Genomic DNA, 26,253 nt, shown 5'->3' with positions numbered 1-26,253 from the left:
AGCTGGCAGCCAGTCACTAGTGGTGTCCCTCAGGGATCAGTGCTGGGCCCCATGCTCTGTAGTATCTTTATCAATGATCTGGATGAGGTTATTGAGTCCATCATCAGTAAGTTTGCAGATGACACCAAGCTGGGGACAGCTATTGATCTTTTAGAGGTTAGAAGAGCTCTGCAGAGGGATCCTGACAGGCTGGACAGATGGGCAGAGTCCAACGGCATGAGATTCAACACATCTAAGTGCCGGGTTCTACACATTGGTCACAACAACCCCATGCAGTGCTACAGGCTGGGGTCAGAGTGGCTGGAGAGCAGCCAGGCAGAAAGGGACCTGGGGGTGCTGGTTGATAGTAGGCTGAACATGAGCCAGCAGCGTGCCCAGGTGGCCAGTAAGGCAAATGGCATCCTGGCCTGTATCAGGAGCAGTGTGGCCAGCAGGAGCAGGGAGGTCATTGTGCCCCTGTACACTGCACTGGTTAGGCCACACCTTGAGTCCTGTGTCCAGTTCTGGGCCCCTCAGTTTAGGAAAGATGTTGACTTGCTGGAGTGTGTCCAGAGAAGGGCAACAAAGCTGGTAAGGGCTTTGGAACACAAGCCCTATGAGGAGAGACTGAGGGAGCTGGGGTTGCTTAGGCTGGAGAAGACGAGGCTCAGGGGAGACCTACTTGCTCTCTACAGGTACCTGAAGGGAGGTTGTAGCCAGCTGGAGTTTGGTCTCTTCTCCCAGGCAACCAGCACCAGAGCGAGAGGACACAGTCTCAAGCTGCACCAGGGGAGGTTTAGGCTGGATGTTAGGAAGAAGTTGTTCATAGAAAGAGTGATTTGCCATTTGAATGGGCTGCCCAGGGAGGTGGTGGAGTCACCATCACTGGAGGTGTTTAAGAGACTTGATGAGGCACTTGGTGCCATGGTTTAATTCATTAGATAGTGTTGGATGATAGGTTGTACTTGATCTCAAAGGTCTTTTCCAACCTGGTTTATTCTATTCTATACCATATTATTCCGTACCATTCCATATTCTATCTCCATTGCAGATCTCACAGTTAATCTTGGGTAACTTCCACGATGTTGCTAGTAGCCTTGCCAAAACTGTGGTCCAAGTACAGTGTTCACCTTCCATTATGGCAAGCAGCTTAAAACAATACTGTCTTTGTTGCCATATACATTTTGATCTCTCAGTCCCTGTTAGGCAGGCTGTAATCCTTTATCTATACCATGTGTCATGTTTCTGCTTTGGTGTGGGATGTACATTTGAACATTGATTCTTCATTAATCCATCTTTATCTTGTATGCTTTTTCCTCCCATCAAGAAACTGCTCTTATACAAGGTTAAGCATTAGACACCGTAGAAACTTCAGTGGTGTTTGGTATGGGACTGAAGGGAGCTGTGCCATCTGCTAAATCATAGAATTGCAGAATGGCAGTGGTTGGAAGGGATCTCTGAAGATCATCTAGTCCAACCCCCCTGCTAGAGTAGAATCACCTAAAGTAAATCACCCGGGAACATGTCCATGTGGGTTTTGAATGCTTCCAAATATGGAGGCTCCCCAGACACTCTGGGCAGCCTCAGCCAGTGCTCTGCAACCCTCAAAGTGAAGAATTTGATTTCTTACATGGAACCTTCTGTTCCAATTTGGTTCCATTGTCCTTGTCCTGTTACTGGACACCATTGAGAAGAGTCTGGCTCCATCTGTCTGACACTTGCCATTCAGGTATTTATAAGCATTAATGAGTTTCCTCCCCCTCAGTCTTCTCTTCTCCAGACTAAAATGTCTCATCTCTCTCAGCCTTTCCTCATGAGATAGGTGTTCCAAGTTTCTTAATTATCTCAGTGGCTCTGTGCAGCAATCTTTCAAGTATTTCCTTGTCCTTGAACTGGGAAGCCTAGAAGTGGTTTCAGTAATCCAGATGAGGCTTCATCAGGGAGAGAACTTTCCTCAACCTGCTGGCACAGTCATCTTAATGCATCCCAGGATGTCATTGGCCTTCTTGGTCATACTGGTCCTGATACAGGTCAGGATGCTCTTGGCTTTCTTGGCCACCTAAGCCCACTGCTGGCTCGTTCAGCCAGCTGTCAACCAACACCCCAGGCAACTTTCTAGCAACCCTGCTCCAAGCTGGTAGTGTATCATGGGCTTGATGTGACCCAAGTGCAGGACCCAGCACTGGGCCTTGTTAAACCTGCTACAACTGACCTGGGCCCATTGATCCAGCCTGTCCAGGTCTCCTTGCAGAGCCTTCATACCCTCATGCAGATCAACACAGTCACGCAGTTTAGTGTCATCTGCAAACCTACTGAGGGTGAACTCTATGCCCTTGTCTAGATCATAAAGGTATGAACTAGCTCCAATACTGAGGCCCTGGAGAACACCACTGCCCGCCAGGTAGATTCAACTCTGTTCACCACTCTTTGGGCTTGGCCAGCCAGTCAGTTCTTAACCTAGCAAATCATCCACCCATCCAAGCCATAAGCAGCCAGTTTCTCCAGGGGGGTGCTGTTGGGAATGGTGTCAAAGGCTTTACTAAAGCCCAGATAAACAATATCCAAGGCCTTTCCTTGATCCACGAAGGTGTTGGAGAGTGGCCTAGTAATGACTTCTTCCAGCTCCCTCAGCACTCATGGATACATCCATATTGGGGCCCCTGGATTTGTGGATGTTCAGTTTACTTGATTGATCTCTAACCCAACCATCTTTAACCAAGGCAAAAATCTTCTTTTCTCCTTACTTTCTTTGTGGTTTCAAAGGTCTGGGATTCCTGAGGGCCCAGGCATTGTTATATTAATGGTTGGCCTGTCGTAAAAAGCAGGATGAGATTTTAACAAGGAGTGCAGTATACTGCAGAATGCAGTAGCTTTAAATCTAAGGAGTCCTTTTCCCTGTGCTTCTGGTGTGATGTGAAGGCAAAGTTTCTTTTTTGAGAAAGCTGTATAAAGATGCAGGGGACAAACTGAAAATTCCTTGTTAGGAATTGCCCTATGACCAGTAAGACTGAATGTTGGCTTGCAAGTGCTACAGTGTGTTTGTGTTTTGCGGTTGTTGCGGTGGTGTTTTTTGGTGTTTGTGTTCTAAATTGAGTACTGAGCATAAAATTAGGTCAGATACTGCAACCTGCATTTAAGGGATTTGATGGGGTTTGAATGTGACTGCTTATGAGTTATCCTTGTGAAGAGATGCATGTGCTTAACTTGAGAAGGAAATTGATGGTCCTGCTGGAGACAGGGTTGTGTTGCCTTAAATGCATGGTATTTGTTAAGCACATTATGTGTATATTGAAAGCTGAAGGGGAATAGGGAGGAAGGAAAGGGTAATAACAATAAAAGAAATGTTTTGGATTATCTTTGCAATAAAGAGGATTTTCAAGCATAACCACAGAGTTTCTGACAATTGCTGTGCATTTCTGCATTAGCAAAGGGATCATTCTCTGCAAGATACCATTGCACTGGTAAGAGGTAATCATAGCAGATGCCAAATAGACTTTAAGTAAGTTACATAACCACAACTCAGTCTTGTGTACCCAAAGAGAAGATAATGATTATGGTGATTAGTTACTTGAGCTTTAAATTGCAAACAGAATACTTCAGTTATACTTTTTTAATACACCGAGCAGAACACAGAACTTAGTATCTTTGTAGTTATACTAAACCAACTTTTTTTTTGTTCTGTGCCTTAAAATAAGAGATGCATAATTGATGAGGATGATGAGAATGGAGAAACTGTTGTGTCTGTAAGGAGTAGTAGTGGACGGGGACCACAACCGCTTTTCAACATTCCTGAAGAGATGGAGAAAACATGCACTTGTTAAAGTCTCTTTTTCACCTCTTAACAGGCAGAGGAGTTTTCCAGCTATGGCTGCTTGTTCTTTGCAGGGTGTTTGATAATATAGCAGTGATGTTTTTTCCACTTTGTTTTTTTCGTGGTGTTTTTTTATTTTTAGTGTGTTGGCAGAGTTATTTCTGTTTGCTCACTTCACAGGAGGATGAAAGATAGTTGCCTTGCCCTCTTCTATTGAATGCTGTTTCTAAGATTATACAATTTTTCTACTTCATGGTGAGATCTTTTTAACAACTGAAAAAAAAACATCAATAAATGCTCTCAGCATATGGTTGCCCTGAAACCACCCTTGCCAACCCTGCTACCTAATGAACATTTTAATGTTGCAACCTTAAGATACCGTTATCTAAGCAGTATAGAGCTCATCAGAGGCTTTAAAAAGCCTGTGGGAGAAACTGGAAAAGTACTGAGATGGTGGTCTGCACTATGCACTACTTGTATAGCTGAATTCTTAGTGTCTAGTAGAAGGTGCTCCTGAGCATGTCTGAATTAATTTACAGCAACTGTATAATCTACTAGTGGTCTGTATGGAAGGAAGCTGAGAGGGAATGTTGAAGCTGCTCTTAATTTCATCTTTTAAGATAGCAGAGGTAAAAATCTTCTGATGCACTTTATAAACAACGTAATTATTAATAAAATATTTGTTGTCTCATAAAGGTCAAAACTGGCTTAGAGTCATTATATATCATATAGAGACAGTACAGTAGAATAGTCCCTGCACTGAGCATAGACTGAAGCACAGGCCAGTTGGTTCAAGTAAACAAGAATTATGTCAGGTAGTGTTAGCATCATCATTTTGAGTAAACTACACAACTGAAACTAAACTAAGGTTGGGTTTGTTTTTTTTTATTTGCTTGGAGCACTTGTCTAGAGTGATTTATTTTTCTACATGGAAGGCTTCCTTATTTCTTTCCAAGAAAAATATATAGCACATGAACAAAATACATTGAAGGGATCTGCAAAACTGAAGCTAGTCTTGTGTCATAGATATAAATTGTATGAATCTGTATGACATTGAATAGGGGAAACATTTTGAAACTGAGTATTTTTATGGTGTATGTAATTATAAAGGCAGGGCCTTCACAGTTGCACAGCAGTACTGAATTCATTAATATTATTGCATTTCAGGACTTCAAGTTCCCTTTTCCTGTTTTGAAAAAAAAAAAAAAAAAAGCAAGTCCAAATCTTTTTCCAGCTGCTGTGGTTACACTTGAAGGAATAAATGCTCTGAGAGGTTCTTTTATTCAAGTCAAAGAAGTTGTAATTAGAAATTTCATTTTTTCTCAAGAAATTTCAATTAAATGGAGTGATAATGGAGCTTGCTTTATATGGGGATTCAAGGATATTTTTGCAACAAGAAGGATGGTTGCTCTGGTTATGGTTATTTTGTTTTGTTTGGGGTGTATGATTGTGAAAGGGATGCAAATGTGAGGGGTAGAAGAAATTCAAAGCACTTCCGAAAATAGTTGCCAAAATGAGAAAGCAGAATAAATTTTGAGACATGAATTTTAGATGCCTTGGAGTTCTTTTCATTTTCTATGATGATGTGAATTAATTCTGAAAATGACTACATCATACCTGGCAGTTTTCTTACTGGCTCTGGAGCTAATCTGAAATTTAGTTTAGTTCTGCAAGCTAAATAAATATACTGGTACATTAAGCCCAGTCTTTTTCCCCTCATTGTTTTGACCTGACTGAAGAATCTTTTTTATTTATTTTTTTTGAATGCCACTGCTAACAAAATCAGTAGTTGTGCTTTTCCTGAGGTGTGCTTTTGGGGAAATAATCTCATACCTCGCTTAAAGAGTATTACTTTTGCACAGTAATACTAAAACTAGATAAAACTAGTGAACTATGTGTTTAGTGAACTATGTGTTTTAACTTAACCAAAACTTTCATTCCTGGTTAGATCAGTGTTAGAAAGTTTGCATCTGGCTGAGGGTATCTTCTTTCAATGTGAATTCAGATGTATTGTACAAAGATGGCTCTTCTGGATGGAGGATTATAGGGAGAGAATCATCTTGATATGTTAGTTAGATCTGTTCATGAGGTGCTGTATTGCTGTAGTAGTAAACATCAACTTAGGGGAATGTTATCATCAAATCAGAAAAATACTTCGACACTGATTCTTAATCTTAGGAAAAAGAGCTGGGTTGGAGATTTAAAAAATGGAGAGATCTCCTTGAAGTAAAGATTAGAAATATGCTTAAACCACCTGAGCCATTTTTCTTTGAATGTCAGCATATTTATCTCAACTTCTTGGCAGACTGCTGCAGTGTCTGAGTGGTGGTGATGTCTGCTTTCCTCTCGGCTGCTTCCTTGTGTCTCTAACTGAATGCCTCTCTCTTTTTAATTTCTGTGGCAGCATCCCTTGCTCCTCCTCCCCCCTCCATTCTACAGGTAACTCCACAGTTACCACTAATGGGATTTGTGGCCAGAGTTCAAGAAAACAGTAAGTTTGCTGCTTCCTTGTGCTATGATTTATTACTGGATGTGATGTGGCTTTTGTTTTGAGTGGCTGAAAGATTTCTGTGTATATTGATAGAATTCTCTCTTCTCTACTGCCTCTGTAAGTTCATCTGGAACTGTGAAAAGAGGGAAAACAAAGTAATTTTATTGGAGGAACCTGATTGTTCTTTGTTGCAACTGAATGTCTCTAGCATATTTCCACAAGTTCTAACTATGGGTTCCAGTGCAACTGATTGGGATAAAGAGTATTATTTCAACCTGCTGTCATGGTTCTGGAGACATTTTCATGGTTATGCTCTTATTTTCAGTTTCAGATACTCCTCCCCCACCACCACCTGTGGATGAGCCAGTGTTTGACGAATCTCCACCTCCACCCCCACCTCCAGAAGATTATGAGGAAGAGGAAGCAGCTGTGGTGGAGTACAGTGATCCATATGCTGAGGAGGACCCTCCTTGGGCCCCAAGGACCTACTTAGAAAAGGGTAGGTTTAAAGCTTGTAGAGATAGTATGGTCGTGTTTATAACATTTTGTAGAGGCTCCTGCCATCCCACTTTGGGCACAGATGCTGCCTAGACTTTTTCTTAGCCAGTATTTGTTATTGTGGTAGAGGTGCTCCTCCAAATGGCAACTTACAGAATGAAAATTAAGCTATTCTGAGTCTGATTCTTTCACCCCTTTCTCCACAAAAGGAAGATAATGATTAGTTAGCTAATTACATAGTTTTTTCAATCCTCTATAATCTCTGTAAGACTCACCTTTCAGCAGTCTGTTTAATCATAATAAACTCATATTAGATAAAATATTAATGAATCAGTTTTGCAGTTGCACTTGAACTTTGAATGTATGGGTGCATGTGAAGAAGTGTTAGTAGCAGGTTTGGGGCTCTGGAAACTGCAATACTATGACAGTGTGGAGCCATGCTAAGCTAAAAAGCACCATGTCTGTGTAGGATTGAGTAACTGAGGCACTGCTGCATGGCTGCATCTAGATATCTTCCAGTTCCGAAGCAGGTGTGTAGAAACATGCTGGAGTAAAACCAGGTAAAAGCAAATGAGGAGGTAAATGCCTCAGGGACACTTGCATATAAAAAAAAAACAGTCTGGTGTTCTCTGTGAAAGAGTGTTGTGAACCTCTTAGCAAAGAGGATGATACAAAGAAACCGTGCATCTCAGCTGAGTGACTCTGACATACTCAGTCTGCATCAGGGAAGAAAATTCAAGAATGCCAGAAAGTGGCATCATGCCTTAAGCCCAGTGTGGGACTTGAGAGAAGGGAAGAAAAAAAAGATGCAACAGGCAGTTACTGCCAAATCCAGCCCAAAGAAAATATTACTATTCCTGAGGGAGGTAGAGAAATATGTGGGAGTTTTTGTTATTCCCCTACACTCTTTCTAGCTGGAGTAAGTGTAAGGAGTACTCAGGCTTTGCTGACAAGCTGAGACCATTTGTCAGACAAAGTGGCTGACTTGAAGGGTGTTTAACGTGACTCACTTTATCTATTGACCTCTCCACGTCCCTGATTGACAGTGTGTCACTATTCTGTTGGTGCACACAGGCTCTTTGATTAAAAGTGGGGTGGTGTTAGGCTATGCCTTTAAAATTCAGTTACAGATTTCCAGCAGAAAAGTAGAAAAATATAAATAAATCATTGTTGGGTGTAAAAAGGAAAAGAAAAGATTATTCTAAACAAATTCATTGGATAAAATCTGGAATAAGATGTGCTGTACCATAACAATTCTTCTCCTTTTTCCTTCTGATCTTGGCTGTTTTGCTTTGCCTGGGAGAGATAACGTGCTTTGGCTGACCTTGGCTAAGTCTAATCCATTGCTTTGCTCTCTGCTCCTCTCTCTCTTAGGACACGGTGTTAGGGGCAGTGGAACAGGTTTAGCATACTGGAAAAAATGAGACATTGACATAGGTGTGGATTCTGTAGTTCTATGGATAGCTCTGCTTATATTTGGCCCATGTCTTGAGATTTGTCTTCTTTCTGGAGCTGGGAGAGAATTGCATGACTGTGATACTTTTTAACATTTTTTAAAAATGTTTTTTGGTAGCAGGCAAGCTTTAAAGTTAATGAAAACCCCCATGCTAACTAAAAGGAGACCTTCCTGCTCAAAGAATGTGCATGCCTATCCTGCTGTGAACTAATAATGTTTTAGTTCTGCAAAATAATTGTTCCTGTGTCAGCTCCAAACATTCCTATAGATGGTGTTCTGTGCCACAGTGCAAAGCAACAGAACTGATGGAGGGAAAGAGCTGCTCAAACACTATTACCCCCAATAAGTGGAGTAGCAACTCCTAGGATTTCTGCTTGTTTTGGTTTTGTGGCTGATCACTTATTTAAGTTCATGTGAAAGCATTTCTAATAGGATTAGTGTAGATGACCTTTTTCTAAGTGAGAGTGTAGAAGCTGGGACACCAAGGAGATATCAAATACAGTTTAATATATATTGAGATGGGATTCAGTATGATCCTGTTCAGTAAAGAGGTCATGCACTGTCAGAGATATATTTAACATTAAGATATGCTGTAACCTGCAGCTAAGGAAGGAAGTGAATAGCAGATCCATTTTAAACATATGGAGAAACTTTGATTACAGCATCCTGTTAAATTACCAGGGATGTTGAATTTGAGGGCCCCATCACTTGGCTGTAACAGCAACAGTCAACCTGCAGGGTCCAGGAAAGTGCTGTGCAGTTTTTTACTGAGCTGCATGTCTGGGTGGGTGGCATGAAAAAGTAAGAAAATGTCCTAATTTTGCCAATCAGATGAACAGAAATGGGTATCCAGAGGGAAAAAAATGCCCTTATACCACATAAAAGAAACATGGGGCCACAGCTGTCAGATTTCAGTTGGATCATCAGTCTGGCCTACATTCATGGTCTGTTGTGTGTTCACAACACACAGAGTTCAGCCAAACTCTGTGTTGAAGAATCAAAAATCACTGGTTGGAAGAATACCAACATAAATGAGCAATTCTGGTTTTCATATCTCCATTGAAATGTGTTCAATAGAAACTAAAAGAGGTCCTGGCTTAGTCTCAGAGGGAAGAATGTTCTCTCCTGAGTCAGTATTGCTGCTTCCTGTCTCATCTAGTGTTTTTTGCATCAATGGCCTGGGTTCCTAGTAACTCATGATATGTGACAGGCTCACAGCTTGAACCAATGGGACTACAGAGGGATTAAACAGTCTTTTACAGACAGGAGCACTGCCAGTGAAAAAGTAACATTCAGGAGGAAGCAATGGTGATGTAAAACCAAAATCAGGCTTCAGAGAATTTTGTAAGAGGCTGAAGAAGAGAATTTTCATCACAAACTTAAGGAAGAGTTTCCTACTTTTGATGGTGAAATAGTGAGTCCAGTACCAGAAAGGACACAAAAAAGAGAAAAAAGGCATTAAAAATCACCATGATCCTTGCATGATTATTATCAAGAAAATGAAGAAAATAGCACAGGAATAAATATTTTTAAATCAACAAGTACAGAAGGCAGTTAAAAGAATTTTGAAGGACTTAAAATGAATGTACCATGTGTTCACATAGTGACTTCTGTTTTTCAAGCTAAAACTTTACTAATTTCACCATCTGTTTTGTTTCCTTAGAATGATGTGTCTAATGCTACTTAGAATGAATTTACTTAACTGCTGGTGTAAGTGTAGAGCCAGCAACGTGTGTTCTTTAAATATAGACTGGTTACATGATACAAATATCTGAGCATACTCGAATTCTCTGTCAGGCTTGGCTTGTATGCGTTACTTCATAATGTCTTCATGATCCAGGTTTCCCTAGTAAATATTTGCACTGATTCCTTTGCTCCCTTGAAAGGAGATAACCTCTTTTCTTCTGACAATAGAATAGAATAGCATAAACCAGGTTGGAAGAGACCTTCAAGATTGTGTCCAACCTGTCATCCAACACCACCTAATCAACTAAACCAAGCACCCTATCAAGTCTCCTCCTGTACACCTCTAATGATGGTGACTCCACCACCTCCCTGGGCAGCCCATTCCAATGGGCAATCACTCTCTCTGTGTAGAACTTCTTCCTAACCTCCAGCCTAAACCTCCCCTGGTGCAGCCTGAGACTGTGTCCTCTTGTTCTGGTGCTGGTTGCCTGGGAGAAGAGACCAACCTCTGCCTGTCTACAACCTCCCTTCAGGTAGTTGTAGAGAGCAATAAGGTCAGCCCTCAGTCTCCTCCTCTCCAGGCTAAGCAATCCTAGCTCCCTCAGTCTCTCCTCATAGGGCTTGTGTTCCAAACCCCTCACCAACTTTGTTGCCCTTCTCTGGACATGTTCCAAGAATGATGAGGGAAAGGACTCTTGGATAATGTGCTCACGAACACATGCTGTTCATTTTTTTTCTTGTTGCTTTGGTTTAGAATATCTTCCGTATTACAAGATTTTAGGATCTCGGTCCAACATCTGTTTTGTTTTCAGTGGCAGCACTGCACATTTCATTGCCAAGTGCTCAAAGCAGTGACTGATGCTCTTTGTTAGACTATAGGGGAGTCCAGCATAGCTAATTTTCTGTATAGAACACATAATGATAGGACTGAGAATGGAAAATCTTGCCATTTAGAAGACAATGCTCTCTTTAATATTTCCAGTGTTTTGTCCAGTTCCTTTGACCTTTCACAGCTATGGTGCCTACAGTAAAATATTCTGCAGCTGTAAGAAAAATGTCCCTATATAGTCATATATTTTGTTTCAGACAACCACCTTACTTTTTCCTCACTCCTAACTGGGATTCACTCACCTTGGCACTGTGTATTCTGGAAGTGAGTTCTAGCTACTGGGACTGCATGTATGCCTTTTACAGATTTAAATGCAGAGATAGCTTAAGATGGGTGGAAGTCTGGGACAAGCCTTGGCTCATTCTTGCGGCTATCTGAAGAGAGCTCTTATTACTCTTCCTCTTTCATGTTTTTTGTTAGTTGTGCAGAGATCTGATTTAGCATGTGTATCTAATACATGAATCTTGGAATAGATCTGAATGGTTATAGCCATAGGGAATTAAATCCATGTTCTTGTATAATACCACACCAGACAAGGTGAGACAGTGCAGCTCTCTGAGACTGCCTTGAATGTGGAGAACATTGTAAAAGGTAGGTTGGTGTTCCTCCTCCTCCCTGTACCTCTCATAACACTCATGCTCTGTTCTTTCCTAGTGGTGGCGATTTATGACTACACAAAGGATAAAGAAGATGAGCTCTCATTTCAGGAAGGTGCCATTATTTATGTCATCAAGAAAAATGATGATGGCTGGTATGAGGGAGTCATGAATGGAGTGACAGGGCTCTTCCCAGGGAACTATGTGGAGTCGATCATGCATTACTCGGAGTGAAGAACAGAGAACAGAACACTGCATCTGCTGCTGCAGGAGCTGTCAGAGCTTCCCAGATCTTCACCAGCCTCTGGGGCCTCATCCAGTATAACTGAATGAAGGATAATTCTAACAACCACTCTTTTGTTGTGGGTTGATTGTTGTTTTTTGTCCCCCCCCCCCCCCCCCTTCTTTTTCTTTTCAGTTTTGTTGTTTGTTTGGGGTTCCCCCCCCATTATAAAACAATAGTGATTTGAATTGTTTGAACAAATGGCTTTTCCAGCTGCCATCTGATGTTGAATTAAGATGGCCCATTCAGTTGTTACAAACTCCTTGAGTAGCTGATACTTCACTCGAATTCTGAGGACTGCTGACAGGCTTTGGGATCTGTCTCAGGAATCCTGTGTGCACTTGTGGTACTACCCTTGGCAGCAGTGACTGCCCTTAGGATGTCCTGGATGCTTGTGGTGAAGGGTTACTGGCCAGTGGACACCCCTCCTGTTTCTACACTACTCTCCTGCGCAGCTGGAAGAACAGTTGTGTGCTAGCAAACACTGGGATTTCTGCACAGAACCATTCCTGTAACTGACTTCCAGATAGCTGGATACATCTATAGCATAAACACTTCTGCAGCTGCTCTGCACATGTAGGCTGACACAGGGGCACACAGAGCTGGCTTTCTTCACTCATCTTTCAGTTTAGACAATTAAGATGGCTGCAGCTCAGAGGACCCTCACCCCATTTCCTCATCTTTGAATGCCACAGATTTGTTTTGTGTTCTGCACTGATGTAAATGCCCTCCTCTCCACAGCAAGCTACTCACCGTGGGTGCTGATGCTTTAAATAGAATTCACAGATACTGTTGACGGTGAAGGCAAAACACAGTTTACAGGTCCTTCTGGGGTCTGAGGATAAACTCTAGAGGCTGTGATTTAAGGTTCAAATCTATTCATGCCTGCTTGCACTAGAGAAACTTAACCCCAGCTTTAGTCTTATGCACAATATAATCTTAAAAATCCAATCAGGTATTGTAAATTGGCTATTTTGTACTTGATGGCTAGGTTTGCATATGTACTGAGAGCCCTGTGCAGAGGCAGGACAAACGGCAATTGTCGTCTTCATGTCTGTTGCCAAAATCTCTTCGGTGGAAGTCAAAAGGGCTGTTGTGTGTACTGGTTTCCCATGGAAATCCAAGCAGTAACTAGTAGTAGTCTTAGCTCTTCCCCCAGCCCTCTCCATTGTTTATTATAGAGAAATAGGTATTTTGAGCTGTACTGGTGGATCTGGGGTGGAGTAATAATACGAAGTGAAGGCTCTGTAGCCCCTTGTCTTGATAGTTTTATTTTAATCTGGTCTCAGTTAAAAATGCTGCTCAGTGATTCTGCCTAGCAGATCAGAGTAAAGTGATGGCTGTACTAGTCTGCCCTTTGGAAGGACTACATGTTATCACTGAGTAAATATCATGCATTAACAGTGAACTGATTAAACCTCCTGTTGCAGATCTGTTAGCCTGCAAATTCAGCCAACCCTGTCTCATGGGAGTCTTCTGGGCCAGGGCATCTTTCTGGGCAACTTTTGACTTATCACCTGGCTGAGTTCCAGCTGCCACCCACAGTGGCTTGTCTAAGGTGAGATAGTGCTGCAGCTGTCTTCTGAGGCATGTGTGGAAACCGGACCACTACTGGAGCTGGGTTTGTGGCAGTACTGGCAATGATACAGGTAACTGACGTAGTCCCTTTGCTTAGCAATCACTGCAATATTCAGATGGAAGGTACAGGCTTGGTGCAGATCTGGGCAGGGAGGTGCCATAGCTGCTCATGGGGGAAGAAAGAGGAAACAGAACAGGTGAGGTGTGTTTGTGGGATGTGGATGAATGTGATCATCTGCTGCAAGCTTGTGGAAGAGTGCACTAACTCTAGTGACAGTGTGTAAGGAACTAGTTTGGTTGAAGCCTGTACGAGGTACAACTTTGAAGAAACTGGTGCAAAGATAAAGTTGCTTTCTTCCCTGCTCAATCCACAGCCATGTAGCAAAAGCACTGTTGTCTTCTTTCTGGAAGCTGACAGTATTATTGTTCAGGATGAGAGCCAGAACAGATACCTTTCTACCTTTCTCTAGGAAAACTTGTGGCAAGAATAACAGAAGCAGCCATGTTCAGTTCCCTCAGCTCATCATTTCTGTGGGAGCAAGCCTAGAAACACTGTGCAGTCACAGAAATGAGCATTTCTGGTATTATAGGGTAGGTCTTAATGCTTTTTGCACAGGAAGATGGTGCTTGCAGCCCAGATAGCAGTCCAGGCAATTGAACAGTAGCAATGCACAAACCTTTGGTGCTCACAGGGTGGCTGTTTTCCAGGAGTTTCTCTTCCCCTTGGTGTTTTGTGGTAAAGCCTGAGCATAGTGCTCAAATGCTGTGCTAGGACAGCTTAGTGAGTCACTAAATGAGCTGAACCTCTCTCCCTGTGCACCCATGCTCTAGCTGGCAGGTCAGGTGTTAGTGAAATATGTAAGAGCATGCGCTTGAATACTTGTGACGGGTGGGTGGGGATAGTGTGTGCTTCCACTGTGTGTGATACACACCTGTGTCCTTAATTTTCCTTCAGCTGCTTGGTCATCTTGCGAGTCACCTGTGTTGCAAGAGCAGAGTAGCGTGAGCTCTGGGAAGTGCTGAATGCTTGCCAAAGCTTAGCACAGAAACATGAGGCTGCAAAACCTCAAAAGTGAAATGTATGAAGTTCCTTAACTGACTTTGGTCCGATGAACCAGAGCTTAGTTTGTTCCCTGCTGCTAGTATGTGGAATTGTTGTCCAAGAGCTGCTGTGGATGGAATTTTTGGGTCACCTCCTGCTGGTTTTATGCTTTATTATGCAGTACTAATGTAAAGAGTTTTAGGCATATTTTTTATTTTGTACATATTTTAATTCTGTGGCTTGTTTGGGGATGATGTGATGTAATGGTCATAGACCAGGCCAAGGTAAACAGGCTTTATATATTAATGTTACATAGATTGCATGCTAGTGAAGTCCGTGGGGGTTGTGTTTCAAGTTTTGTCCCTTGTACTTCTCCTTATTCAAAACCTTCCCCCCTGCAGGCTCCTCTTTTAATTTACATGTTTACTTTGAAAGGGGGTGGAGAATGGAGGGGAGGAAACAGCTTGGTATTTCATGTAAGTGTGTATCACTTCACTGAGTTTTCCTGCCACAGCTGAAGGTGTTCAGTATCACAGATTGTTGAAGCAGCAGTGTTTATGCATGAGGGAGAGGTGGGGGAAAGAGACACTCCAGAATAGCCCAGGGAGTGCTGTATGACCAAAACTAGTATGTTTCTGCCTTTCTGAGAGCTGCCTTAGCCCAGACAACAGGTTTCATTGTACACAGAAATCAGTCAGCATCTCTAGCACTGTATTTTGCCTTGGTTTGTTGTATTGGAGATAGCTTGCTTGTTCTTGGCACCAGTAACAAGCTATTAACAGCTGCCTCTCTGCTATATGCCTGCTTGAGAGGCCAGCTGCCTGAGTCTGTCCCCACCTAGTGCTGAAGCAGGTTCTTTGGGTGGGTGCCTTCTTTTCAGCTAAGGTTACATATGTCTCACTCATTTTAATTTTCTTTCCTCCTCCTTTATCTTATTTTTTTCACTAATCCTATGATGGATTCATGCTCTTTGTGTCTGTCAGTGGCTGTTTCATCAGAGGGCTGAGGGGGCAGGGGCAGGAGAGACAAATGGCAAAATGATGTGTCCCTGCACAGTGGCTGGATTAGGCACAAGAAAGCTGAAGCAACGTCTCAAGACTGGCTGGCCTGCCTAATGACATGGGCACCAATACACTGAAGAACTATTGCTCTCACTGGAGGACAAGAGACATGTTCCCCCCAGCCCAGCTTGGCCCTGGGTTAGATGGCAGCACTTGGTGTGTCTTACCAGGAGGCTGACTATATTCCTGGGACTCAGTTTGTCCTTGTGGTTAGTTGAGCTGGCCATTCCTGAAGTGGCTGGAGGTTGCTGCTGGTGTGAACCACAGCTCCCACAGTCCCAGTGGTCTTTGGCTGGGTGGGTGCCGGGAAGGTTTAGACCAAACTAGTTCTTGCTAGAGCAAGTTTGTTCTCTTTCACAGCTCCTGGGCATTTTCTTTCTTTGCTGCTGACAGCCAAAATTGACCTTGGCAGCGATGCAACTTCTGAAAATTGGCACGTTTCTCTAGGGTGTTTCAGCTGATCCTGGAAAGAAAGCAAGACAGCAATGGGGCTGCTGCTCCTTTCCTGGCAGAGGGTAGGCTGCCTGGTGTGCACGTGCCCATCGTTGACTAGAAGTGTGCTGTGGCATCTCCCACCTGTGCTTGATGTTAACTCAAGGCTCTTCCTAGAACTCTCACTGCTTCCTAGCAAGTGCTGCAGATGTGCCCCCTGCTAGAAATGAGCTCTCTCTAGTTCTGTCTCTGAGCTTCAGGCATAACTCAGAAGCAGAACTTTCATGTTTTCCTTTCTGGAAAGGAAGGGACTTTATCCCTGTTAGTAAACTGGAAGCATTTACAGTACTTCTCCTTCCAGAGATGGGACAGAGCATCTTGTACAACAGGTGCTATCTCTGTTCTCTGCAGGGCAACTTGTTGGAAGCTGCTAGAGGATGCTGTTGGAAAAACCGTGGGTGTAGTGGTTCCTGCTTGGAAGCAGTATTTGCATTAAGAACATAGAGTCACTGACTGAGCATTGCAGCTTTGGACAAACCCTATGCAGAGACTTCAGTTCCTGTCTTGGTAACAGTAGCAGAAAGGAAGGTACAGTGCTGTTGCATTCACTAAGGCAAGTATTTACAACCTTAACCTCTAGAGAAGATGGTGGTGTAAACTGAGCAGGAGCAGGCAGATGATGAGCTATAGCTTATGGGCCACCACTTCAAAGAGCTTACTGTGCTTACAGATAACGTTCAATGTTCCTGCCTTTTGAGACATCTCGGTATGGGGCACAGCCACAATTTCTGGGTAAAGTGGTATTGCACAAAAGGAACGGTTTGTAGTAGGTTGGTTGTTTTGTTGTGTTTGGTTGGGTTCCCCCCACCTCCCCTGTTGCTGAAGTAGGTGTGTAGTAAACAGTCCTACTGATCTACTTTTGATTTTGAAACTGCAAGAATAGTAATACCCCACTGTATGTCCATGGGAAGGGTTGCTGAAAACTTGATGCAGCCAAGGTTTGCCAACTGCTGTTACAAAGAATAAATTGGAGACCGTGGTGTTCTGCTGATTTCACTCAAAAAACCCACACTTGTATTTTGTGTAATCTCCTGCCCATACAGGAAGTGGTACTCACAAACATTTTAATAGTAAAGTGAGCAGCAGCCTATTGTCCCAAGGTAAGCCTACACCCTGCCGAACACCGCTGTGGTGCAGTGCATTTGTTCCTGTTTCTCTTAAAACCTCAGAAGAATCCTGCCCTTGCTGACTAACGAGGAAGAGCTGTGTACAAATTCATTTACATTACAGCGCCTTGGTTAAGTGCTGACATGCCTGAGATTTTTTTGTAAAGAACAAGTGCTTCTTTTCACATTTGAAAAAGTGTCTTTTGCAACTTGCATGGACAAGTAGTTTCTATGAATTCTCTGGAAATGTCAGTGTCTAACATGGATTTTGTCCATGCACTTTTTTCCTGAAAGCAGATACCCCTACCCACCCCCACCTTTGGTTTGCAGTCAGACAAGCACGCTGTGCTTTTGCTTTAGGCACTGCTGATGTGGTGGATGAGTGCAGAGCCCACTGTCAATGACTGAGCCCGCAAGACTCTGGGGAGCTGTATGCCACCAGTAATATTTTGTTTTGTGTGCCATTTAGACCACCTTCCAGTGAGTGCAAAACCCAATTTTTAAATTTTTTTAATTGTACTTGGAATTAACTGTTGCTGTGTACTAAACCCTCTTGTTACGAGCCCTGAATAAAAACAAAGCACACCCCCTGTGTTCTGTGCTACTGCTGCGTCACATTCCTTGTCTTTGCTTAGAGACTTTTCAACACATTGATGACAGGACAGTTGCTTGTGCCTGCAGGAGCCACATCCTGGAGGAGCTCTGAGCACAGCACTTCCCACAGCAAAGGTATAATCACTGGCACCCATCCACCTCTGTATTACTCCTTTCCTGTCATAACCACTAATGTAATGCCCTTGAGTTTCTACTATAAAATGTGACTGATGCAGGGCCAGCCTGCATGCATACACCAGGAGGAGTGGTACAGAGGTACAGAGCTGAATTCCCTACAGTGGAGCCCAGAGCAGGTTGCCACAGAAACACTTACCATCAGTCAGCTGTCATTGTGCAAGCAGAGCTGTACAGGACTCTGCACATCTATGGGAGGAGGCAGATCAAAAAATTGAGCAGTCCCAATTGGTCATCTTTAGACCTGTATTTGGTGTGTACCACGTTAGTGGTACAGCCAGCTCTGACCTACTGGAAAGAGCTGTTCAAAGGAACAGTAAAAACCAATTTTATTGAGGGCAGTTAAAGGCTAACTTATAAGTCATCAGATACCTGATCCCTGCAGGGGGCAACCACTGATGCCCTGAGAAGACAACGTAGGTTCTGAATTGATGAAAAAGGGAAAGGGCAAGACAGAAGATTAAAACAGATTAAATTTAACTACATCTTTATTGAATTGTGCATATTCCATTGTATAATGCTCTATATCAGGTACTCTGTAATGTAGTATTTCTTTTGTCCTCTCTCATGCTTAAAAAAGTATATTTATACATTTATTTATATATATTTATAACATGGCAAAGCTCCCCCCAACCTGAAACTATCAGTCTAAAAGAGCTTTAATTTTTCTTTTTGGAAAGGGTAGAAGAGGGGAAGCAATCCCATTGAAAGATAAAATGTGCAATTTTCTTTTTAAAGCAGTAAACATGAATGTATTTACAGCACTCAGCACAAGTTTGCTGCACAGACAAATCATCATCGCAATGACACTGTTCTTACATTTGCATCCCCAGTATTACACAGAATATCACTGGTGGCTGCTAACAATTAGTGTAAGCCATAAACCAAACTGCTCCTCTAGTTAATTTCTGGTCCACCACAATCCACTAGAAGAATGGAGATTTGCAATTAAGCCATGTGAAAAAGCATTTAATTTTCCTTTCAGCAGTACAAGCTGTATAGTGTTGCACCACCAGCAGCCTTGGGCACAGGTTCATTTTGCTAGTGTCCTTTGCCCCCACCCCTTGCAGATGAGTATTGGTTAAAGGCAAGAGATGCACAACACTAACAGTGGTGGCCCTGTTCTCTCAACAAACAGCTGCTGAAGATCAGCAGCACTTCAGCTCCTGGCAACTTGGCCTCAAAACAGGCTGGTGCAAGCACATCTGCATACCTGGAATTTAGCTCTGAATGCATCTTTGGCATCTCAGGAAAGGTGGAAGGAAACTATTTTCCACTGTAGGGAACAGTTGGTTAAATTCCTATGCCTCCTAAAAAAAGACAAGCCACCTTTAAGCATTTTAAAAAAGAGCATTTGTGTTCCTAAATCTGTTATTCAGAGTCCAAGTCATTTCCCTCACTAAATCCCTATCACAGGAGAATGTACATATAGCACTAGTTCCTGCTCCTCCTGTTCTTCCACCTTCTCTAGCTTTCCTCACCAAAGATACCATTTCTGATCAACAGAGGGCTCACTGAGCCCTTGCTGCGTTGAGTGCCTCAGAGCACCAAATGGCCATCAGCCCAAGTCGCTATTTTCCCCACCTTAGTGGCAGTTGCTTTCAATTGTCAGGGATAAGCATGAGCTGTCACCTCCCTTGCAGGTTAGTGTCTTAAAATTTTCAAAACTAGACAATGCCTGTGACTCACTGGATCACAGGATTAGTGAGTGCCAAACCCTGCTGGTTTTGTCTGTCTTAATGGGTGTTTAATTGAAGCAGAAAAAGAATTCAGAAAGAAAAATTAATCAACTTCAGAGAAACTTCAAATACCAAATAAAATCTTGAACCCCACCAGCACATTACAAAAATGTCTAAGAGAGACTATCTCCTGTAGTGTTAAAGCCTAGGGGTTGGAGTTTGGCCCAGTTGTGCTCCAAATGGAGCCACAAATGGACATTGGGAAAAGATCTCCTCCCCAAAAAAGATGTGACTCCACTCAGCTCCACCTGAGGAGCACTGTTTGAACGAATCTGTAATGTAACAAGAAAAGAAAAAACCCCACCACCTCACATGTTCTGGTGGCATCCTTAGTGTCTTCTGTGAGGAGTTTATATTGCTTTCCTGGAGTGCAACTGATTTTAACATCACTCTGTATTTAAGTAATGCTCATAGTAAGACCCACTTCTGATCTTATTTTGAGTAAGAAACAAATTTACCTGCAACAGTACTACTGAATTGGAACAAGCTCGTTCTACGCAGTTTTCTGTAATAAGCAGAAAACTTCTCTTTTGCCCTTCTGCTGTTGAAATGGCACTTTTGGTTCCTTTAACTGTGGAAAAAATAATTTTAACTCAGAGGAAAACTGGCTACATTTCATCTCTGAGCTGCTCTGAGTTGTATCTGGCTGCCTGTGGGCATAGAAAGAAGAAATTAGAAAACCTTTAAAAAGTGCAAGTCCAGAACAATAAATCTTAAAATGCACTTGTTGAGAAAACCGCTCCCTCTCCCATCAGCCTGAAACCAAAGTGATTTGGGTACCATCACTTTGTTTCCCTGATGTGTCCGTCAGTCACCGCTGCCCTGCAGAAAACTGCAGAGTAAGTTTAGGAGAGGAGCTCTTTGGCTTTAAGGTCACGCACCAAGTCAGAGCAAGGCAGTGGTGGTTTGCCACAAGAGGAAACCACTGCATGGGGCAAAGCAGGAGCTTTCCTCTTCCATAGAAAGTAACAGGGTATTTTATTGTCAGACTTGTGCCTGACTTCCTCCCTCAACCACAAGTTTTGACAGACTAAACACAACCGCAGACATTTAGGACCTGTGGTTTCTGTTGGTTTTTTGAAAAATAATTTCTCCTTTAAGATTAGTGCTGATCCAAGAGCCTAGTTCTCTCTTCCACAGCAGCTCTCCAAGACCAAAATTGCAGTGTGTCTGAGAAGTCTAACTCCCTGCTTTCCACACCTGTGCTGCAGTCACAGACAAACCTGGCTGAATGAGGGGCATCCTGCTGCTCACAGAGGTGGATGCTACTGCTGCATGGCAGAAAGGAAACGACCAAATCTGAAGCAGATTAACAAATGCAGCTGTCTGCTTTCAGCTGCCCCTGAAGCAGAGAGGCTTTGCCTGACACCCACCTTAATGACTATCAAAAGCTGTATGCTTCAGTATGTCACACAGCCACAGCTGTACTTAAGAGTAGTTTTTTGGATCAAAGCATCTGCTACCTTTATATCCAGAGTATGAAAGCTCAGCTCTCAAATGCTCATTTTAATAGTGCCAAAAAGATTACAGACTATATTTGTAGCAGGAAGCTTCTTGCTACATCTGAGATCTGGCCCCTTTGTTTTCTGATGTAAATAAATACAATGGTACAAGACCAGTACACATAGGGAAAAATAACTTATTTGCAAATAAGGCATAAATATTTACTGCCATAACATAGTAAATACACTGGAAAAGCAAGTTACAATGAGGGGGCCCTCATTAGCTGAAAAGGCAAGCAGGTTGTCTGAACCACACTAACCAAATTCCAATGTTTAGCTGAGAGGAAGTGAGGGGCAGCCACCTACCCTATTCCTGTATCACTACTGGCTCAGGCAGCAAGTTGTAACGAGAGGAATACAGGGTGCCACCTTTGCTGATGTTTGTTCTTTTCTCTGCAAACCCAAGAGTTAAACTTCTGACTCCCAGCAAGCTGTGCAGCAGCCCACAGGGGTAAGCGTGGATTTGTTGTCCAGGGAGTGGTACTGAGGAAATTTACTCGGGCATAGGAAAATGAGAACAAAACTCGAATGCCTCTGAAGAAATTGCACTCAAAACATTGCTAAGCCTAAAGCCCAGACGTACCCGCACTGAATGAACAAAAGGGCTGGAACTGACACTAGTGGAGCTGTCCTGGAGGAAAAGAAAAGTAGAACTCCCTGACGGCTCTCATCTGGGAGCACACTGCATCAGCCCAGATGTGCCTTACCAGGGAGCAAAATGTGTCCAGTTAGCTATCGCCGATAATGGCTGAGGAGACACCGCTGTATCTGTGCACCTTTTGCTCCACTAGTGAGAATGAGCCCTAGGACCTGTATACAGTATAGAGCAGCAGGAGGACCGATGTTGGAAGTTAAAGCACCCATGAACTGCAGTATAGCTTGACAAGCTTCTTGTGAGGTTACTTGCCAGCTACACTGAGCATGCTTAAAATCAACAATGCAAATGCTTTTAAGGACACTTTATAAGCACAATAGTAGAAACAAAACTCTGTGAACAATTAGAAAGATACAAAAAAAGTGCCTTTCCATAGCAGTGCTTTAAAAATGCACACAATGGTATATACTCTTATTGCTCAAAAAAACTAGTCTGAAATAGTAAAACAACTTCCAGAGGTGCTGAAGCAGATTTGTAAAAAGTCATCTGAGACAGGTCAGCAGAGACAGCACCATTGCTCTTCTTTTCATCATCCACTTATTTAAAACACTAGAGTTACAGATGTGTCATTCCCCCCCTCTAATTAGGAAAGCTATTTTTTCCTGTTCATAAATTATTCACAAAGATTTATCGTTTGGGTGTTCTGTTTTGCTTTTTAAAAACTTTATGTAAAAAGGCAGCAAAAGGAATGAGGGACACTTGTTTGTTACAACAGTGATTAAATCTAGCATCCTGAATTACTTGAGATTAGTTTACTTCTTTTCTTTTTACATGCTTGATGATACTGTCAGCTTGAGCTACTTCCTTTGTTTTGTTCTTTTGGAGGAAGGAAGGCATTTTAAATTTGCTTTTGGAGAACAGGTAAACAAATGGGAAAACCATTTGCCATCTGAGCCCTGACAGTATCCCCACAGCGGTGAGGGAAGTTGGGGTAGGTATAGTCCATCTCTGTTTTGGTTACTTGCCCAAGGTCGTGTGGCAGTACCTTGCAATGAACATGTGCGATGAGACTACTTAGGCCAACCGTGCTACCCTAGCACAGCACCCAAATGCACATGTGGGTCTCTACAGTCAAGCTACCGAGGTACTAGAGAAAGGACTCCAGTACTTGATCTGGGGATAGACTGTCACTTGGTGGCAATGAAAAATCCAGCCAGTACTAAACTCTATTTTCTACTCGTATGGGTACATTACATTAAATTATTAGCAAAATTGTTTTTTCTCTCAAGCTTGATTCCCCCCCCTGCAGTCTTCTCTATTGACTGCTAGATTTTGTAATTAACAGGTGAACACTAAAAAATAGGTGAAAATTAAAGGTGCAGCTTTGTAATTAACAAGTTTATGCACTGGTCGCAGTCTCTGGCAGGTCAAAGAAAAGAGAGAATTCTTACTGTGCTTAGCCTGAAATTACCACTGCCTTACCTTTTTCTAAGACAGAAAGCTTCACACAATCACCAACGTTGGAAGAGACCTCAAAGATCAAGTCCAACCTGTCACCACAGACCTCATGACTAAACCATGGCACCAAGTACCACGCCCAATCCCCTCTTGAACACTTACAAATGATGCTTTTAAGTATTTCCAGACACTTGTTTTTGTAAAGATAATGCATCTTATCAGGCACAGATAAGGTGAAACTGTATACTGCCTATGCTTGTACGAGAACACGGCACTCTCTACAGAAACCTACCTTTTGAGTCAGGGACAGAATCACATACAAGTGATGCACTGGTGTGGGTCAGCCTCGTGGGTTGGCATCAGTTGCAGGTGTCCTGGTAGCTTTCAGAAGGACTTAACACAAATATATTATCTTGAGCCACAGAAACAAATAACTGAGCCTACTCTAAAGTCAGAATGCATAATGGATTGGAATAATACATATTTATCCTACTTACTGCATGTACAAATAACTCTGAAATAATTTGTAGCAATGCATATTTTAAAACTATTTGGAAGGGAGGGGGAGGCTCTTTATAGTATAAATATATTTCACTTCAGCCCACTATATATAAAATCTATTTTCTTCCTCAGACCATATTCATCTTCAGTAGTATTATGACCAGAATGTTTTGGTATCTTGCATTCCACCCTTTCAATCAATGGAACAATGCACAGTTACTAGCAGAACATCTCAGCTCTGCACCAGTTACCCACTACAAACTGCCAAGAGGTTTGTGGGAGTGGTTTTGTTTTGTTTTTCTTCTTCCTTTCTTTAAAGTGCCCCCTACATCTTCATCTTTGTGTTAAGATTTGACTAGTCACAGAGTCCAATTCCAGATAATACAGCAACTGAAACAATAAATACAGCTCTACAAAAACATTCTGGTTATCTCTTAATTGCGACAAAATATATCACAATATATTATATACCTACACTTATACTACATGCACAAACATGGCTCACGTGGACAGACACTACAAAAATTATCTCCCCCCCTCCCCTAAATGCAGAAAAAGTAAGAAAATGGGGTTTGGTCCAATCCATATGAAGGGTAAAAGAAACTGAACAGCTAACGCCTCTCTACCAACCTTCCCCAATAAAGTATCAACACCCTCAAGGCCCCCAATATGTTCGGCCTAGCCATGAAAGGGGAATGTCTTTATATTTAGCCTTAGCTACAGTTTGAGATCACTCCTTTTGATGGGGCTATCACCCACATCCCCCACCTTCTCTCCAAGTGCACAAGATCACAGGTTGGCCCATCGTGGAGCAGCCCACAAGTCACAGAGAGCACCAGTCCCTAGGGACCGACTACCAGTCTCGCGACAGCTTCGTGTTTTGGTCCCTCTTGGGAGGTGTGGGGGGCGGCCCCCTCCGTAATGTTGCATAGCCAGATATATGACTGCCCCCAAAGCTGCTTGTCTTCTGCTGGTCAGCCAGCAGCTCTGGTGGAGGTGGAGGCAGGGCCATGTCGTCCATGGTGGCTGTGGGCTCTGTTCTGGACATCCGCGCGGAGGAGAGGGAGCCATGCCGGGTGATGGATTTCCGTTGCAGCGTCCGGTTGAGGTCTGCCAGGAATCCCGGCTGAACGCTAAGGCTGGACTTGGGTGAAGTGGGCACTTGAGGGCCAGCTGACCCTGCTGGCTCTGCGACCTCCACCTGTGTCAGTCGAGTGCTGTCATTACGCTTGGGACGTGTGGGTGGTGGGGCTTTTTTCACAGATGGTTTTGACCACACTTGAGGCTGGGGATTGACAACAGCAACTTTTGGGGAGGTACTGCCTGAAAAGACAGATGGGATCTCAACCGGCGGGGGAGGAAGATCTATGTCAGGTGGTGGTGGTGGAAAATCTGAATCAGATGGTGGTGAAGGGAATTCAACCACAGGTTCCTTCCCAGACACACCTGGAGCGGGAGCCTTTGCTGGAATCACTCCTTGTGGAAGGACAATAGGCAGGCTCACCCCAGAAAGGTTGAGCTTTCCTGGCTTTGGAGGAGCTGCAGGAGGTGATGACTCCTTGGAAGGAGACCCTGATGGCTCTGGTGGGTGTGCAAATTTGCTGACAAGGCGGTCCACTGAAGGTTGCTTGGACTCATGGTACTCAGTGGAGCTGGTGGACTTGATGCTGGAGTTTCGCTGAGGTGTTGGAGGTGGTTTCTTCCCTCCGGGGCTTGATGTCTTGCCGGTCTTTTTGACTGGAGACCCTGATTTGTCAGCTGGGGGAGAACCTGCAGAGGAAGCTGGAGAAGGAGGTGGAGGAGGAAACACTAAGCTGCTCTCTGGTGGAGGAGGTGGGAAATCTGGTGAAGGAGCAGATGTGGGCTGCCATTTGGGCTTTGCTTTTACTGCTGGAGGTGACTGTGGTGCCACACTCAGTGGAAGGGGTTTCAGAGGCTGGGGCTCAGTGGCAGGTGGAGTGGGAGGTGGTGGGAACTGGTTAACTATCTGTTTCACCACTGATGGCACTGGAGATTGAGGTGATGGAGGCGGCTTCACAGAGAAACTCTGCTGTTTTGGGAACGTTGGTGGGGGCGTGGGGCCAGGAGGGGCTGGGGGCAGTGGAGACACCTGGGGAGAGGTGACACTTGGTTGTTTCTTTATTGCAAGAGGCAAGGGAGCTGGCACAGGGGGGGTGACATGTGTGACCCCTGGTGATGCTGCCTTCCCACTGGGCTGTGGGGGAAGAGCTGCCATGACAGGCTTTGGAGGTGCCTGGGGCGGTGGTGGTGCAGGCACAGGAGGTGGAGGTGGTGGCAATGAGGCGGCAGTGGCCTGGCTTACATTTGGTTGAACCTGATGGATTTTAGGGGGGGGTGGTGGAGGTGTGAACTGTGGCACAGAAGGCGCACAAGGTGCTGGCTTCAGTTGTGCCATGGCTGAGCCTGGTGTGGGGGGAGGTGGGGGAGGTGGAGGAGGGGGCATGACCCCGTTGGGGGGCACCAATATCTGAGGCTTTCCCAAGGGCGGGGGGGGTGGAGGGGCCTGCTGTACAGCAGGAGCTTTGGAAAAAGGGCTGCCGTGCTGGGCAGCATTCTGCAGCCGGGTGATGGTGCTGTACTTGACGAACATGGTGGCAGGTGAGCCTGCAGATGGGGCAGCCTGGCTTGGGAGGGGGGGTGGAGGTGGGGGAGGGGGTGGTGGGGGTGGCGGGGGAGGGGG

The 26,253-nt window shown here is 43.7% G+C and overlaps 2 protein-coding genes across 20 annotated transcripts in view; one reads left to right on the top strand and one right to left on the bottom strand.

Annotated features, from left to right (window-relative positions):
• Positions 1-17,570, top strand: part of ABI2 (abl interactor 2) — a 65,448-nt gene extending 47,878 nt beyond the window's left edge. For 9 of the 19 annotated variants that reach the window (XM_068138381.1, XM_068138388.1, XM_068138382.1 and 6 more), the window contains 3 exons: positions 6,195-6,281; positions 6,607-6,780; positions 11,465-17,570. In XM_068138381.1, the coding sequence (XP_067994482.1) occupies positions 6,195-6,281; positions 6,607-6,780; positions 11,465-11,640 (437 nt within the window). In that variant the 3' untranslated portion in view covers positions 11,641-17,570. The remainder of the gene's footprint in view (positions 1-6,194; positions 6,282-6,606; positions 6,781-11,464) is intronic. The other 10 variants (XM_068138384.1, XM_068138397.1, XM_068138385.1 and 7 more) reach the window with 2 other exon arrangements.
• Positions 17,571-18,227: 657 nt separating this feature from the next.
• The window catches only part of RAPH1 (Ras association (RalGDS/AF-6) and pleckstrin homology domains 1), a 91,245-nt gene continuing 83,219 nt past the window's right edge, over positions 18,228-26,253 (bottom strand). Inside the window, 1 exon segment of the mRNA XM_068138379.1 lies at positions 18,228-26,253. Coding sequence (XP_067994480.1) covers positions 24,406-26,253 — 1,848 coding nt within the window. The 3' untranslated portion in view covers positions 18,228-24,405.

This window comes from Melanerpes formicivorus, unplaced genomic scaffold (assembly GCF_026170545.1).
Source record: "Melanerpes formicivorus ecotype bairdi unplaced genomic scaffold, bMelFor1.0.p_v2 SCAF_5, whole genome shotgun sequence".
In the NCBI taxonomy this organism is placed as follows: Eukaryota; Metazoa; Chordata; class Aves; order Piciformes; family Picidae; genus Melanerpes; species Melanerpes formicivorus.
Note: the sequence above shows the minus strand (reverse complement) of the source record. Positions and strands in the feature narration are given on the sequence as shown.